The 18,140-nt window shown below is 40.1% G+C and overlaps 1 protein-coding gene across 12 annotated transcripts; it reads left to right on the top strand.

Moving 5' to 3' along the window:
- Positions 1 to 5,162: 5,162 nt before the first annotated feature.
- Positions 5,163 to 16,425, top strand: LOC131253197 (probable LRR receptor-like serine/threonine-protein kinase At1g56130). 12 transcript variants are annotated; one of them, XM_058254092.1, is made up of 7 exons: positions 5,163 to 5,319; positions 7,026 to 7,112; positions 8,876 to 9,002; positions 14,345 to 14,423; positions 15,438 to 15,784; positions 15,885 to 16,080; positions 16,167 to 16,425. In XM_058254092.1, the coding sequence occupies exons 4-7, from the start codon at positions 14,408 to 14,410 to the stop codon at positions 16,343 to 16,345; spliced, it is 738 nt and encodes a 245-aa protein (XP_058110075.1). In that variant the 5' UTR covers positions 5,163 to 5,319; positions 7,026 to 7,112; positions 8,876 to 9,002; positions 14,345 to 14,407; the 3' UTR covers positions 16,346 to 16,425. The 12 variants fall into 12 exon arrangements, 4 of the variants coding, with proteins under 4 accessions (XP_058110075.1, XP_058110073.1, XP_058110076.1 ...); XR_009175008.1 differs by lacking the exon at positions 7,026 to 7,112 and having other exon boundaries at positions 15,062 to 15,784; XM_058254090.1 differs by lacking the exon at positions 7,026 to 7,112.
- The last annotated feature ends 1,715 nt before the right edge of the window (positions 16,426 to 18,140 follow it).

The following is an 18,140-nucleotide window of genomic DNA, read 5'->3' as shown; positions in this document are numbered from 1 at the left end:
CGGCAGTTGCTTTCCTTCGGATTCTCGTATCAAAGCCGAGCTAACCGCTGCCTAGGACACCGCTAGGTAAAGGAGCAAAGACTCCCCCGATTCGGGCTTTGATAAGAGAGGTGCAGAACCGAGACATGATTTTAATTGTTGGAATGCCGCTTCACATTCTTCCGTCCAGCCCATTGTTTGTCTTCCTTTCAATTGTCTGAAGAAAGGGAGACATTTATCCGTGGCTCGGGACAGGAACCGATTAAGTGCTGTGCGACTCGTCCGGTCAACCTTTGGATGTCTTTTATGGTTTTAGGGGATTCCATATCAATCAAAACCTTTATCTTCTCGGGGTTTGCCTCTATTCCTCCTGACTAACCAAGAAACCGAGGAACTTTCCGAGCGCACCCCAAAAGCACATTTATTCGGATTCACTTCATCCGAAACTTTCGTAGGGTGAGAAACATTTCTTCCAAATCATTCACATGATGCGAAATGTATACTTTTGACGAGCATGTCATCAATATATACTTCCATGGTTCGGCCTATAAGCCGAGCAAAGATTTTATTAACTAATCTTTGATAGGTCGCGCCGGCATTCTTCAGACCAAATGGCATCACTCGGTAACAATAAAGGCCTTTGTCGGTGACAAAGGTAGTTTTTGATTTATCTGTCTTATGCATTGCAATTTGATTATATCCTGAATAAGCATCCATGAAGCTAAGGAGCTCATGTCCGGAGGTACTATCTACTAGCTGGTCTATCCTCGGAAGCGGAAAGCTATCCTTCGGGCAGACTTTATTTAAGTCAGTATAGTCAATACAGACCCGCCACTTCCCGTTGGATTTCTTTACGAGCACGACATTCGCGACCCACTCTGGATAGTATACTTCTTCTATGAAATTAGCCTGGAGGAGTTTGTTGACTTCTTCTTCAATGATAGCGTATCGTTCAGGGCCGAGCGGTCGCCGCTTCTGTCGGATCGGTCGATACGACGGATCGATGTTGAGTCGGTGAGTCACCACAGAGGGGTCGATCCCGGGCATATCTTCATGACTCCAGGCAAAGACGTCGGCGTACCTATGGAGCAGGGCTATCGACTTTTCTTTCAAGGGGGACTGCAGAGACGAGCCAATTCGCACTGTCTTGGATCCATCTGTCTCGACCAAGGGGACCGAGACAAGATCCTCGACCGGCTGTCCTCGTTCATAATTCTCGCCCCGAGGGTCCAATGATTCGATCGTTAATATGTTGGTCGGACTTTTGTCGGCGGCTCCTTTTACGGCTATCATGTAACATCGCCTCGCATCCTGCTGGTCTCCTTTGACAATTCCGACTCCCGACTCGGTCGGAAATTTCATTGAAAGATGGTATGTGGATACCACGGCCTGGAGGAGACTCAATGAAGGTCGGCCGAGTATTGCGTTGTATACTGAGGGTTGATCGACGACCAAGAAGTCAACCATCATCGTCGTCTGACATGGGGCACTACCAGCAGTGAGTGGTAACGAGACAATCCCTTCAGGCAGTACCTGTCCTCCGGAAAAACCGATCAACGGGGTCCGAACTGGGCGTAGTGTGGACCGTTCGATCCCCATTTTGTCGAACGCCTGGGTAAATAACACGTCTGCAGATGACCCCGTATCGACGAGTATCCGAAACACTTTTCGGTTAGCGATAGTCAGGGTGACAATCAATGCGTCATCGTGGGGGTGATAGATGCCTCGGGCATCTTCCTCTGTGAACGAGATGTAATATCTTTCTATTTTCTTCTCCTTTGGTGGCCGATCTATGATCATGAGCTCGGACTGAGGCTGACTAAGTTTTCTTGCATGATTCCTTCGTGCATTGTTTGAGTCGCCCCCACCTTGTGGACCGCCGATAATCGTCCGGATCTCTTCCATAGGCTGGCTCTCGGTCGGGCGTGCCTCAGCTGCCCCAGCTTTAACCATATGTTCTCTGAGTCGGCCCTCTTTTATGAGTCGTTCGATCTCTTCTTTTAGGTGACGGCAATCACTTGTGTTATGCCCGTGATCACGGTGATAATGGCAGTATTTATCCTTGTCCCGCCGATTAGGATTACTCCTGAGCTTACTGGGCCAGTTAACAAAGCCTTCGTTTTTTATTTCCATCAATACCTCTTCCCGAGTCTTGTTCAGGGGAGTATATGTGAAAAATCTTCGATCCGGCCGTTTGCCTGACCTTCGCTCATCACGCGCTTGATCATCCTTGCGCTTCCTTCCTCCGGCCGAGTCGGCTTCCTTTTTGGCCGACTCTTTGGTCAAAGTTTTAGTTTCACGCAGGATTCGCGCTTCCTCGGCATTCGCATACTTATCCGACCGTGCCATAAATTCTGCCAGAGTATCGGGCGGAGTTTTGTCTAGAGATGCCAGGAATGGCATATCTCTAACTCCTTGCATGAGCGCATTGAGAGCCGTTTCTTCTGAATGTTTTCGAACCTGAAGGGATTCGAAATTAAAACGCTTGATATAATCTTTCAGTAGCTCTCCCTGCTTTTGAACTACGTTGTTCAGATGTGCAGGGGGCTTCAATTTCTTCTTTCCGCCGATGAAGTTGGTGAGGAAGGCGTCGCTCAGCTCAGCGAATGAACTGACGGACTTTGGTTTCAACTGTTTGAACCACAGTCGAGCTACATCGGTCAATGTAAGAGAAAAGGCCCGGCACATTACTGCATCCGAGGCATCGTGGAGCTCCATATAGGTTCTGAAGCATTCAATTGCTCGGTTGGGTCGGTCTTGCCGGTGAAAGGAGTGATTTGAGGTAATCGAAACCTCTCGGGCAACCAGGCCTTCAGTACCGAGTCCACAAAGGGGGACGTCTTCGCTTCGGACCCGGTTGAATATACATTCCGGCCGTGCTTTATGTCCGCCATCTCTTTCCCCATTTCTTCCCGCACTTCTCTTTTAAAATTTTGAATATCGGCTTTCCAAGGTTCACTGCTCTCTGCCGTGCCTTCCATGGATGGGCGATTGCGCCTTCTTCGCTCTATCTCGTGCAAGATCGGTCGGGGTAGGGAAGCGTTGGCCGACTGCGCGATGGTTCCGATCCGCCTTGGGGTTGGCTCGGCCGGAAGGACCGCGGCGCGGAAGGTTGAGGATCAACCGCCGCCGTCGGCGTGCTGTCTCCCCTTGAGGATGCGGGAGTGGCCGCATTTGCTGCTGATACATTCGTTCAAGCATCTGCTTCATCATATTCATATCGGAACGGATTTCTTGAACCTCCTTGTCCAACCGCCCATCGTCGCGACCCGTCTGATTGTTGCTTGTTCCGGCCGCCCCTCGTCGGCGGTTGTTAGGTGGGTTCTGGGGTGCGGGGACCGCGACTGGACCGCTGGCCCTGTAATCGCATTCTCATTCAAATCTTCTTGGGACCGTCCTTCTAGTCATCACCATTGAAATCGATATAGAGATATGAGATGACTTTTTTGTACGCTTCCTTGATTCTAAAGTGTTGATGCAAATATCTGGTTCGTCCTCCCCTTGGACCTTCGTGTACCGCACAAAAAGGGGACAAAGGAGACCCAGCTCGAGCAGGGGACCCTCCGATGCTAAAGTCAGGCCTGGATTCTCGGTCTAAGAGTATTGAGGAGCTTTTTAGAGAGAATTTGTTTCGTACCTCTCAAGGTGACAGTGGTCCTTTTATAGCTGCTGAGGCATTTAATCGCACAAGGATTCTTTTCCTGATATTGAGCGCGGGATCTTCTCCTGGTATCACGGAGATAGGATCGTGCCTATCTTGAGCCTTCATCCGATCCAGTGAGCTTCGGGGTCGGAGATCTTATCCCAAGATATCCGGGATGAGGCTCGACCTAGCGATGGTCGGTCTGGCAAGGTGGTCCGCCCGACGCATGCCCGGAACGCTGATGAGTCGTCCGAACTGACTCAACCTTTGTCTCGGTTTAGCGAATCATGCCTCGAACTTGACTCATCCTTTTGTGACCCGAGGCATTAAGTCCGAGTCTACGGACTTGTATTTTTCATCCCCAACATATATGTTTCATCCATTCCGTCCACTTATTTTTATAGATTATTTTATGATATGATACCAAAAATGAGTTACATTCCAATCTCAATTGGACCACATTACAGGAAACAATGTTGAATGAATGTCCACAATTAAAAACATTTTGGGGCATAAAAGTTTTGGATCAAGCTGATAATTTTTTTTTCCTTCATCTGAGTCTGTATAACCTAATAAACAGATTGGATGTCAAATAAACAGTATAGTGGGCCCTAAGAGGATTTTAATGATGGATATCCGATCACTATTGTTTTACATTGGGGTGGTCCATCTTAGATTTATATCCCTCTTTCCCTCTCATTTTTGGGATCAAGCCCTAAAAATGATCCGTAAAAATGGATGAACGGAATGGATGAAACACATACATCATACTGGGGCCCACAGAGCACCGACCACTAGCCACGGACGAGTCCGGATCCTCTGTTATAGCCTAACAGGCATTCTCTGCTTGTGGCTTTCCCATTGGTCCACGTCATCTGTTATTTTAAAAAATAGATAAAGAAAAAAAGTTTCGGAAAATTTTAACAACAGAAAAAAAAAAAAAAAAAATTAACATAAGAAAAGAAAGAACCTCCGCCGGCTATAACAGAAAGAAACCCTTCATTTCCTCTCCGTTTCTCATTCCCTCTCTCCCCTTTTCCATATCTCGTTCCCAATGTCACCACCAAGATCCTCTCCAAGATCATCGAGTATTGCAAGAAGCACGTCAAGGTGGCTGCCGACAAGATCCCCAATGACCGCTTCAACGATGACGACCTTAAGGCCTGGGATGCTGATCTTCACCAGCAACCTCGTCCACCGTCGTACAACAGTCTCTCGATTTATCTCACCCTCTTGATCCCTCTCACACACTTTTAACTACCATCTCTCTCTCACGCCCTTATGAAAATCCCTATCGCAACCCTAATCCCCTGCCAAGACTTGCATTCCCCCATCTCATCCTCCATCGAAACCCAAAGGAGCAGACGCCCTTGATCTTGTCGGTCAGCTCGACAGCGTCCAAGGCATGGTCGATGCCCTCTCCTCCATCTGATGGAAACAAACGTCTCTCATTTTCAACATCTTGAGTTGATTTTTATTTTTTATTTTGTTTGTTTTTTGGAATGTTGTGTTATTTTTCCAAGTTCTTCATCTTTTTCTTTAATGGTGGAAACAAGGTAGTAATTTTTTTTAGGGTAATTCGTAGAGATTTTGGAATTTATTTTGTTGGAAGCCTTTGGGGATATTGAATTCGCACGGGAGCAGTTTGACCAAATGCCACACAAAGATTCCATCGCGTGGAACGCAATGATCACAGGGTATGCTCACTGCCCTATACATTTGTTCAATTTGATGCAATTGGAGGGGGTAAAGGCCAAATAGTAGCTTATTTTACGATGCAATTATGATGTTCAAATCATGGTAGGACAATCTCAAGATCAAATAATCTTAATCATTCAGTCCTTTATTGCCCTCATTTAATTGACTAGGAAAATATTCACCGACGGGATGGGGTGGTTGGATAGTAGACCATCCATGGGGGGGCCTATCTAATGGTCGGTACACATCATTACTAGATTGTTGTTGCTGCGACATTTATCCTATGCTTATCCAGCACACAGACTAGAAAATCTCTTAATTATTTTTCCTGGCACTACATTTTGATACTACCCACTATCAGGAAAACTTAGCCTATGATGTATAGACAGATCTGTTCAGTGATGGTAGAGCTTGCCTATTTATGCATGCATGTAATACATGTGAACTTTTCACTTGGTGGGTCACACTATTGAGCTCTTTTGGTCTAAAATGAGGCCATTTCACTCATTAGGCATGCCACACTATTTAGATCTTCTGGCCAAGAAGTCAGGTAGTTTCACTCCTTAGTTGGGCTAATTTTATTTATTTATTTATTTATTTACAGAACAAACAGTTGATAGAAAAAATTGTTTTATCTACCCACTTGTTTTACACAATGTGATCCACCTGAGTGGTAAAAGTTGAAACAAACTGATTTTTTTTATTATTAGAAAATCTAGGCAGTGTGACCCAGTCAATGAGGCTAATCATGTTGCTCTGAATTGTTGGAACCGGTTCAACCATTCCTATCAAGCAGAAGTGATTCCCCAAGCATCGGTACCAATGATAGTGACTGACCCACAAGACCTAGAGTGGATACTTGACACGAGAGCAAGCTCTTATATAACCAACATTGCAGGTCTTTCAAATACCATTCACCCTTATTTAGGAAAATAATAAAATTATTATTGGTGATGAAAAAAAGTTATACACATGTGGGCTCTTTGTTAGCTACTTCGAGGAACTTCCACATTCACTAGCAGGAAATCAAACATCAGCACTTCCAAAGACCATCCACAAATAGGACATCTCCCATCACATTCCTTTCCTCACATATCACATGAATTCCTTAAAACACTAGTAGGGTAAACAAGATAACACAGCTCCAAAGCCATCCAACCTAAATACAAAAACCTAATACCATGAACAATCATATACCTATCTAGGATTGGGTGAAGGCACGGAGAGCCCGATGGTTGAGACCTTTTATTCCAACTTTTTGTTGGTTCCCATTCACAAGATGACCACTTAACCTTTCACATGTTGCAACCAAGGAATCCATCCATGTAACCCATAAAATAATGAGTCGGGATCCTCTGTTATTCGGTAAACGGGGACTCCCTGATTGCCTAATCCTCATTGGTCCACGTCACCACTCCCTTAAAAAAAATTAAAACAAAAAATCGGACTCCAAACTATTATGGAAAAAACCAAAGGAATAATTTTTTTAAAAAAACAAAAACGAGAAGAAAAACCCAAGGAAATGAAAGAAAATCCTTAGAGAGAGAAATGAAATGGCGTCTGCTTCTCCCATTTCTCTACTTTTAGAGGTCCCGGAAAAAAAATCCCCAAATCCAAAACTCTAATTTCTAGCTCCAGATCTCATTCATATCTGTCGTTGGTCTCATCTCCCTTCACTCACCTTCGATCTCATCATCATCATCAGATCTCTAGAAGCTTATTTGCATCGGTCTCCATGTAACAGCAGATCCGCACGAGCTCGGACGATCTTGTTTCTTCGACTCTTTCCCAGGTTCGATTTCGATCTCAGATTTCTCGATTGTCTGCTTGCATTCGTTTCCTGTTCTTGAAAATTGCCGGATTTTTAAACAATTTATGATGAATTTAGATCAAGAAGTAGGAAATGTTGATGGTTTTGAAGCATATACCTGATATGACCATTTTAAGTCTGATCTCGGCTGTTTACTACCGGGCAATCAATTGTTATGATCGTTGTTGTGATATTAGGTAGTATCTCATCCACTCTGGGGCCCATGATTTCGACTACCAGGATTATCAGGAATGTATGTTAGGTGTATGGTTGATGAGTTTCTGCATCTGAGTTCACCATTTTAGGAATGACGGTGTCTCATTTACTGTAATGCGTGCGGCAATCCAGATCGTCCAAGTCACCAACCGACTTGGAGATGGCCCGTAATCGAAAAATTGCAATAATTCGATGATAGTTACTGTCCAATTTTTCCTTTTGAGTTGAGACAATGCACTATTTTACATTTCACCACTCATTGAATGAGTCTGGGTCCTCTGTTATTCGGTAAACAGGGACTTCCTGATTACCTAAGCCTCATTAGTCCACGTCACCACTCACTTAAAAAAAAAATAAATAAATAAATAAAGAAAATTTTGGACTCCAAACTATTAAAAAAACTAGAGGGAAAAAAAAAACAGAAAAAGAAAATGAGAAGAAAAAACCCAAGGATCCGGACTCCACTCGTTGCTTCTGCTAATCCTCTTAGCCGTGTTTCTTTCTCAGGTTTTCTTAGAGAAACTCAATTCCATTTACCTTTTTATTTGTTTTTAATGCTAGATGATGAGTTTATAGGCCTGAATCTTTCAAATCCTCTTGGGTTTTAATCCAAAACACCAGTTTCTTCACTGGAATCAATGTTAAATCTCAATGAAATTAAGTTTTGGATGTAAAACCAATAGCAATTCGAAATCTCTCTTATTGGTGATGGATTATATTGAAGTTTTCTTTTTGTCCAAGTTCCTAGAGCTTGTGGAGGCAAGCTGTGTGGCGAAGGAAGTCAAGCACCCATTCAGGAACCTCCTCAAGCGACGCAACCACCTGCAGCTGATTATTGTTGTGGTTATGCTGGTCAGCCTTCGTCACAAGTCTCTGCCTTAAGTATAAAACACACACAACAAATGACAAAACGGGTCATTTTCATAGCCATTGTGGGCATTTCGAAATAACCTGCATGACCATAGATAATCATACAATGATTAACAGGGTGGGCTGCGGGCTGCAGGCTGCTCTTGCTGGAAGCCTAATTTACAATTCCGACAAGTGGGTCTCACATTTCAACAATCTATTTTTTGGGCTGTTGAGTCTCACCATGTATTTCATTTATAGGTAGCTTATCTTACATGCATCCAAACGACCCCTTACATTAATCTTGTAATAATTGGGCAATTAATCTCTCTCCCGTGTAGTAGTATTAACAAAAGTACAAGTATTTACTATTTACAAATTACAACATAAGCATTCTACGACCTTGGTCAGCCAAGTTCAATACTTCTTGTACAGTAGAAGCTTTGCTCATGCCATGTATATTCTATTTACAAAATATAACAATATTTTTTTGGTCCTTATATTTCTATAGGTCAATTTACTTATGTCTTTGTTGAGAGCAGACATGTCAGAGGCAGGTCAATAAACCACCATATTGATTGTAACAACCACTATCGAAACTGTTTAAACAAACTCAGTGCATGCATTAATGAGTCAGGTGACTTGTCTGTTGATGTACATGCTTTCATAAATTTTTGCAGTAGTGTTGGCTATCGAAAGTTCAGATGAGAATGCAAACAAGGAGCGATCAGAGAGGGTTTTCCAGATGACTGAAATTGATGATATGCAAGCCCCTCGTGACCTTTCGCTTGCACAACTTTTATCAAGGTTTGATTCATCATCTTGAGTTGTTTGTAGTTTTGTTGACAACTTTTATATAGGATTGCAACTATTATCATGTTGATCATATAGTTGTCTTTAGTTGTCTACATAGTACATTGCATCTACACATGGGCATTGTGTTTTGATTTATCTATTGTACTGCATCTCATGGCATGGATGCCTCTTTTATGCATGCGCACATTTTACTAATTAATGTTCCAAATGGGGATCATCATCATTTATGACTCATCCAACTATGAACATGTTGTGGTCTGATAATTAAGCCAGTTGTCTCATTTACTTGGTCATACATGCCTCATTCAATGTCCTTCACAAAACAACCCAAAAACTATAAATAAATAAATTAATTAATTAAAAAAACAAGTGAAACAACCAAATCAGTGGCCAGCAAATGAAAGAATTATTGGGTTTTAATGTGTCAAATGTGCCTATTCCATACAAATGGACTATGATAAGGCAGTCCAATTTGTTGATATGATGGACCCACTGTAAATGGGAGATGCACCAAAAATCTGCCAAATTAAAGCATTCATGTGAGCTTTAACTTACCCACCAATCCACATGTTCCACAAGTTCAGGTGCATCTTTCAATCCATTTTCCCCTAATCATTGGGGTAGAATTGTTTTAATGATCTAATTTTAGAATTCTTAGTTACTTAATGGGCGTCTTTTGAATGTTTATAGGTTTGGAATGCTCCATAGCAAGAAAAGGAAATTCAGTTTCGAAAGACTTGTTCTTGTGTGTGTAGGAGCAAGCTGTATGATGTTTGCATGGCAGCCCATGAAATGTGTACTGGAACTAATAACTAGTTGAGATTGATGCCTTGGATTATTAGAAGGCGTCCCAATGCAGGTAAGATAAATAATTTTTTGTGTTTTTTTTATAGGGTTGGAAATTTTCTAAATATAAATGAAAGAAGTGGCAAACACCATGTAAGAGAGTACAATATATATCAGAATAGGTACATGCATCTGTGGAAGTGATACAGTTGATGGACTACGTGATGAGATTATACTTAAGGCGTTGATATAATATTACCCTGGTATGATGGGGTTACACTTGAGAATGTGATACAGTTGATGGACTAAGTGATGAGGTTACCCTTGAGGATATGATGTGATTGTGTGATAGTGTGAAGTGGTTCCACTTGAGAATATGATATGGTTGATAGACTATATGATGAGGTTGCGCTTGAAGATATGATATGGTTGTGTGATAGTGTGATATGGTTCTACTTGAGAATGTGATATGGTTATCGTACTATGTGATGAGGTTGCACAAGAGGATATGATATGGTTGTGTGATAGTATGATGTGGTTACATTCGAGAATATGATATGGTTGATAAACCATGTGATTAGGTTGTACATTCAGATATGATATGATTGTGTGACAGTGTGAAGTGGTTCCAAATTAAAGAATGTGATACGGTTGATGGACTATTTGCGCTTGAGAATATGATATGATTGTGTGAGAGTGTGATAAATGATCTCCACTTGGGAATGTGATACGGTTGATGGACTATGTCATGACATTGAATAATCCAAGGTTGTGTGACAGTGTAATCATGTTACACTTGAAGATATGATATAGTTGATGGAATATGTGATGAGGTTACACTTGAGGATATGATATTATAGTGCGACAATGTGATGAGATTACACTTGAGAATGAAAGAAATTGAAAGACCATGTAATGAGGTTACACTTGAGGATATGATATGTGGTTGTGTGAGTGTGATGTGTCCACTTGAGAATGTGATACGGTTGATGGACAACGTGATGAAGTTGCACTTGACGATATGGTATGGTAGTATGATAGTGTAATGAGGTATATATCCACTTGAGAATTTGATACAATTGATGGACAACGTGATGAGTTTGCACCTGAGGATATGATATAGTTGTATGATAATGTGATGTGGTTACACTTGAGGATATGATATGGTTGATGGACTATGTGATTAGGTTGCACTTCAGTGAATCTAATCATACCGTCAATGGTATTCTGCGTCGGATTCGATGTTTCTCTATTTCGAATGATATTAGTTACTGCCATTTTCTCAAATTTCTCAATTGTAGAAGTTCTACCAAATTTCCCTATTGTGCTTTTTCTTTTGTATTGATTTTGATGGTAGGATTGAGTATTCGGTTTATAGATCAGAACAAAAGTGTGTGTGTGTGTGTGTGTGTGTGTGTGTGTGTGAGAAAATGTAGTTTGTGCTGATATATAAATTGAAATGTATCTGTGAAAGTCGAGCTGAATAGATTGATGCATATGGTTAGATGCATGTATTATGAGTCCAAATTTCTGGTTCGAATTTATGGTGATAATGATACCTAATTCGTAGTTGGAATTTTATGAAATTTTTATGTCAACAATTAGGAGCAGAAATGTTTAGAAATTTTATGATTGACGGACTGAATTTGGAAAAGGGCTCCGATTGGGAGCAAACACAAGCATTTTGATTGGGGCCCATTGCTTAGTGATCAACTGTGTTGATCTGATGGGACCCACCATAGATTGGCCATACCTAGATTTCTTCCTGATCTGATCCTAGCCATTTGATAGCCATGAGTAGGGACCCCAAATCCAGCCTTATTTATCTAAACCATATATCTCATTCCATTCCAAACTATAACAATAACCTTTCCACACTAATAACAACCCAACAGCGGTGGGTTGACCAAGATCTCTAAGCTTTGTGGCAAGCTTTCTTCAATTTCTTTAATATGATTTAAATATGTTTGTCAACCTAATTCATCACTAATTACTTTTTTTTTCCAGATAAAATTATTGCCTTAGATGTGCTAGTCTTTCATTGAGTTTGGGTTGCCTAGCTTTAGTTCTAGGCCAGTCTTTCATTGAGTTTGGGTTGCCTAGCCTTAGTTCTTTAGTCATGAAACTAACGTATGTTTCCCTTTCTATTGCAAATCTGTTGTAGAAAACCAACATGCCACTACAAGAAAGCAGGGCAAAGCCGATGATCGGGTGAACCCTTTGCCAGCGCTAACTTAAACCAGGCGCTGGCAAAGGATCGCTACAAAAGCAAAAATAAAAAACTATCTCATATCATTCAGACTTTTCCTCTCCCTGCCGCCGACTCTCTCTCTCTTTGCGCCTCTCTCTCCCCTCTTTCTCTCTCATGGCTGCTTTGGGATCTCTCTATCCGCAACAACCTATTAACCCATCAGGTATCTCTGTTTTTCCTTTTCACCCCTCTTTTTTTTATTACCTTTTGTTTTACTTTGATTGTATTATTTTTTTTGTTTTGTTTTGTTTTTTTTTTTGTTTTGTTTTTTGTTTTTTTGTTTTTTTGCATAAAAGAGCAATACTTGTTATAGTGCTATAATATTGAAATAAATTTACAAGAAAGTTATGATAAATTGAAGCAGGTTCGCCTTCGCCTTTGATCAACCAAATCTGCCCACAATGCAAACAGGGCTCATTTGTACAAATCCTCTGCAAGATCTTTCGCATGCACTATTCAACCAATCCCACTTCCCACCATAATGGACTTTTCACAATTATTGCCATCAGCCTCAGCATAAAGATTGCATTCATAATGGACAATATTATAAATATTACTCAGAGAAATATTATTTAAACTTCCACAGGCCATACATTCTTCTCAATTTTCCAAGGAGCAAACCACCGGAGCCCTTTTGGCTTCAAGATCATCATCCATTGCCTTAGCCTTTTCCTTGAGAATAGAGGTATCCACATTGAATTTTATTGCATCTACCGCAGCCCATGTTCACAGATAATACATCCCACTTTGTTAATGGTCTCACTTAACATCAATAAGATTTGATAGTTATGGCCCACCCATTGTTCTATCATCATATAACCTTACATAGCGATGTGCATTTCCTACTATCACAACATTGTTTCAAGGAGATTAGATAATATGTATTTGGCTCATGGTTTGTTTAACCTGCATTCTTTTTTGTTCTTCACAATATGAAATAGCCTAAATGGGTTAATTAGTTTTGCAAATTAAGCGTTTCTTGGAAGATGTACAAATAGATGGTTAAGATTAAAAAAATGCAAAAACAGTCCATTGACACTGAAAAGGGTCCAAATTTTAAAGTATTGTGATCTTCCACACTTGTAAGCATTTTAAGCATCTCCTTTCCATTCTGGGTCCCACTATATGAGCTTTCATTGGTACATTTTGCGTAGTCTTTGCTATTTTTTCCATGTGAAATATTGGTTCATCTCTGTTTAATCCTATTGCATCAGTACATAATTGTTTTCCATGTGTGTGTGTGTGTGTGTGGCTTTGTTTTCGTCCAAAGAAAGTAACCTGTCATGATAATTTCAAGTTTATTTGGCTTTCATGTTGTTTTGGTTGTAAGATGGATAAATTTGCAAATGTCCCAGGAGTGCTTAAATTCTGTTAGTTAAGGCTGCATTTGGATACACCATTGAATTAATTGCAATAATTAGCCAAATTAAGGAGGCATGATCAGATTGCAGTTGCTTCCCTCACTACTCAAACAAAGTAACCATTGAGTATTAAATATCAATTGATGAGCTCTTCTCAAAAAAGTACTAGTTTATGAGTCTCAACAAATCTACAGTTTGCTGAGGCTCCCAACTTTATACATGTGGTGCCTGTGGTTTGGTGATCCAGACTGTTGATCTGATGTGGCCCTTGTGGATTGGATTTGTCCAGAAACCCCATATGATTGGGTGCATAAAAATATGCGGTTAAGATAAAATAGTGTCAGCAGTCCAAATCCAACTGAAAGAAAACCAAATTAAATGGCGAGGATCTTCCAATCTAAGAGAATTGGGGGTGTCATAAACGATGAGACCTGTCAAATCAACAACTCGATCACCAAGCAATGGCTTCTGCTGCTGCTACTTCTGAAGACGCGAGCGACATTGATAAGCTCTACGAGTATGGACAACGCCTCAGCTATGATTTGAAATTACACCAAATATTGTGAAGTTTCATTATATTTTGTGCAACCAAACACCCTTATGGGCATGCCTTTGTCAATATAATGTGCCGTTGTCTCCATATTCTTGAATGAGAAATTGGAAGGTCTATGCGATGCATTATGTGGACTCCTAGTGTGAGTTTGGATGCCCAAGTGAATTGAATAGTGGATCGGTTCAATCGACAGGAAATGATATTTAGGTACTGGTTAGTTGTGAAACTTGTGATGACCCATAAACTTCGATGTGGATGCTTATTTTGGTTCAAATGTCAAACTAGTTTGAGCAGTTGTTGATTTATTAATAGATAGCTTATTTTGGTTCAAATGTCAAACTCCAATTTTGTTGATTTCTCCTTTTTTTTCTTCTATTCTCAGGTTTGTTGATTTGCTGCATTGGGGATTGTGGCTCATCGGATACAGTGGTGACAATTGACAGTAATGGAAACACTTGATGGTAAGCATATACTCTGCATGCTATTAACTTTTCACGGGCATGGTCATGCAACTCTACATGTGATCGAAATGCCAACTTGCACTTTTTTTGTGGCATCCAAGCTGTGCAAGAGGTGGGCACCACCGTGTACATATCTTTGCCTAAAATTCAGGCTGGTCAATTCATTGGGTGGGCAACACATACAAAAGCAATGGACAACGAAGAGATTGTTGTAATCAAGTCAATGGCTAAGTACCTCCATACTCATATCCATATCATGGATATCCTGAAGTTGTTTTATATCCTCCAATCATTGTGATGTTTGGTCTTTGCCCCATTTACTACCACAATAGCTGAGCGAACAGTTCAGATCTCATCCACAATTTTCCACATGTATACAGTACAGTGGTCCTTGTGGCATGAGATTTGCCACATGTTCCATTTCATGCCATAAATGACTAAGTGTCAGTAAGTTAAAACTCTAGTAAGATCAGTCTTTTCATTGTGTGCATTTGTGATCAAATAGTAATCATGTAATAGTCTTAACTTTTTTATTTTTTATTTTCTTAACCTATTATTCTGTTTGTTCTTTGTGATTGATTTTGTCTTGAACATTTACTAGTTTCTACTGATTGTATTAGGGCCTGTTTTGTTAACAGTGAAATTTTTTACTTAATGCGGAATCCGGAAAGCGCTCAATGTTAAGTGTTGTTTGTTAAACAATGAGATTGGTGAGTTTGACAGATTGAGATGATAAACAATGAGATTGTTTCAAGGAAGCGCTGAAATCAGCCTCCTGTTGGAAGAAAGATTCGGGGAAGTGGGTTTCTATGTTTTTTATTTAGAATGGATTATTTAAATTTGACTTTTACGAGTCGGGCTGCTGCTGCTCTCTCTCTCTCTCTCTCTCTCTCTTCTTGTCAAAGGGAAGGTTTAGCTAAAGAAGAGGACAGTGGAAATTGCTGAATTTTTTTAGCGACGCCCCATTTTTCAGCGTTTGTCTAACCACCACAATAACTTTCACCAGTGGCACAGAACAAACATCTGCATCCGGCATTGATTTCTACGATGACTCAGAAATTTTGGGACCTTCATCATTGTACACCAGCTCCCAACATCAATGGACAGTAAGCAACATAGGTTTTAACATCTCCAACCCCAATGGCCCTCAATACATAGCAACGACAGATTCTCAAATCCTGGGGACTTTAGAGTTAGAACTATATAAAACAGCAAGGATTTCACCAAACTCATTAAGGTACTATGGCCTTGGTTTAAAGAATGGGAAATACATCATCGAACTTCACTTTGTAGAGAGAGAGTCATGGATGATTCAGTCTTGGAAAGGACTTGGGAGGCGCATATTCGATGTCTACATCCAGGTATCACTTTCCTTAACATATGAAGGTGTGTTCTTTCAAACCATATTATGTTCAATATCTTTGAATTGTTTTGGATGATGGACAAAAAACAAAATGTCAGGGGGAGAAAGTATTGCAAGATTTTAAAATCCAAGATGAAGCCAAGGGCTCCAAAAGAGCTGTCATAAAAATGTTCATGGAAAATGTGACAGACACAGCCATGGAGATCCACTTCTTTTGGGCTGGAAAAGGGACCTGCTGCATTCCATTTCAAGCAACTTTCAGGCCACTAGTGTCAGCCATACATGTTTCTCTAGGTTCCCAACCATCCTATTTCTATGTTTTCCTTGCATTTAGTTTTCATCATTCTTTAATTGATTGATTCTTTGTTTTTATGTTGCAGAGTCCTCTAGTGGTGGTTCGCCCTCGAATAATTATAGAAGACGCACAGGAGAAGTTATCGGTATAGCTGTCGGATGTGGAGGTGGACTACTGATACTCGCATCCATTTTCTATATATGGTGGATGAAGGATGCACCTAGCCATATGCGAGTGCGCACAGACTCACCAAGAAAAGGATGATGACCTTTTCTTTACATTTTCAGCACTATTGTAGTTGTATTTGTACTTGATTGAATGAAGGATTGTAATTGATTGAATGAAGGATTGTAATTGATTCATTATTGAATGAATGAATGATTAGACTCACCAAGAAAAGGATGATGACCTTTTCTTTACATTTTCAGCTTTATTGTAGTTGTAATTGATTGAATGAAGGATTGTAACTGATTCATTATTGAATGAATGAATGAATGATTAAAAAAAATTAAATCTGGAAAATAGCTACGGATTTTGACCGTAGCTGGAAATCTGAAAACCGTAGCTATTATCAAAGTCGGCATATTGCTACGGATATAGCATTACTTTTAGCTACAAATAATGTCCGTAGCTAAAGTTTTATAGCTACGGTTTCTATCCGTAGCTAATTACTTCATGAATTAGCATGTTGTCCCTACTGGGAACTCCAACTAAAGTTCAGAAATGAAGCTTAACAATATATTAACAAAGTTGGCTTTAAAAGATGTCATAAGAAAGAACTTCGATAGAAAATGCTGGACAAATTGAAGGGAATGATTGGAAGTACCACATCCAGAGAAATTAAGCAATTGAGAATTATTGTCAACATTGAGCATGTAATAAACCTGTAAATAGATTAGTATGAAAGGGATCACGATTGGCAACGAGAAAATTATGCAGTAGTTAAATATTAAGCAAATGGATTATGCACATATGTTTAGTTGAATTCTATAGCATTTAAGAGCTAGAGCATATGTTAAGAAGAAATAACATAAGCAAGCAGCCCAGTGCGAGATTCATCAATAGATTAATGGCTTATTTAATGGTAATGGGCTAATGTAGTTTCACACCCTCGTATATCCACTTGGCCAGCATAAGTATGTAGTGAATGAATTCAACTAAAAATTAGTACATGGAAATGGGTTCTATATTTACCCTAGTTCAACTGATGGATGTATTGAAGAGGCTGATGAACTGTATGAAGGGGTTACACTTGAGGATATGATATGGTTGGGTGATAGTGTGATGTGATTACACTTGAGAATATGATATGGCTGATGTATTATGTGATGAGGTTGTACTTAAGGATATGATATGGTTATGTGAGAGTGATGTGGCTCCACTTGAGAACGTGATACAGTTGATGAACTATATAAAGAGGTTACACTTGAGGATATGATATGGTTGATGGATTATGTGATAAGGTTGTACTTAAGGATATGATATGGTTGTATGAGAGTGATGATGGCTCCACTTGAGAACGTGATATGGTTGATAAACTATATGAAGAGGTTACACTTGAAGATATTATATGGTTGGGTGATAGTGTGATGTGGTTACACTTGAGAATATGATATGGTTGATAGATTATGTGATGAGGTTGTGTGATAGTATAAGTATATTCACTTAAAAATGTAATACGGTTTATGAATTATGTGATGAGGTTGCACTTGAGGATATGATATAGTTGTGTGATAGTGTAATAAGGTATATCCACTTAAGAATGTGATACGGTTGATGAACTATGTGATGGTGTTGCATTTGAGGATATTATATAGTTGTGTGATGGTGTGATGCAATTCTACTTGAGAATGTGATACGGTTGATGGACTACGTGGTAATGTTGCACTTGAGGATGTGATATGGTAGTGTGATAGTGCGATGAGGTTACACTTGAGAATGTGAAATAGTTGATGGACTATGTGAAGATGTTGCACTTGAGGATGTGATATAATTGTGTGACATTGTGATGTGGTTGTTCCACTTGAGAATGTGATTGTAACGCCCTGAAAATCGGGGG

This window comes from Magnolia sinica, chromosome 8, assembly GCF_029962835.1.
Source record: "Magnolia sinica isolate HGM2019 chromosome 8, MsV1, whole genome shotgun sequence".
In the NCBI taxonomy this organism is placed as follows: Eukaryota; Viridiplantae; Streptophyta; class Magnoliopsida; order Magnoliales; family Magnoliaceae; genus Magnolia; species Magnolia sinica.
The sequence above is the reverse complement of the archived record's forward strand: the minus strand, read 5'-3'. Positions and strand labels throughout refer to the sequence as shown.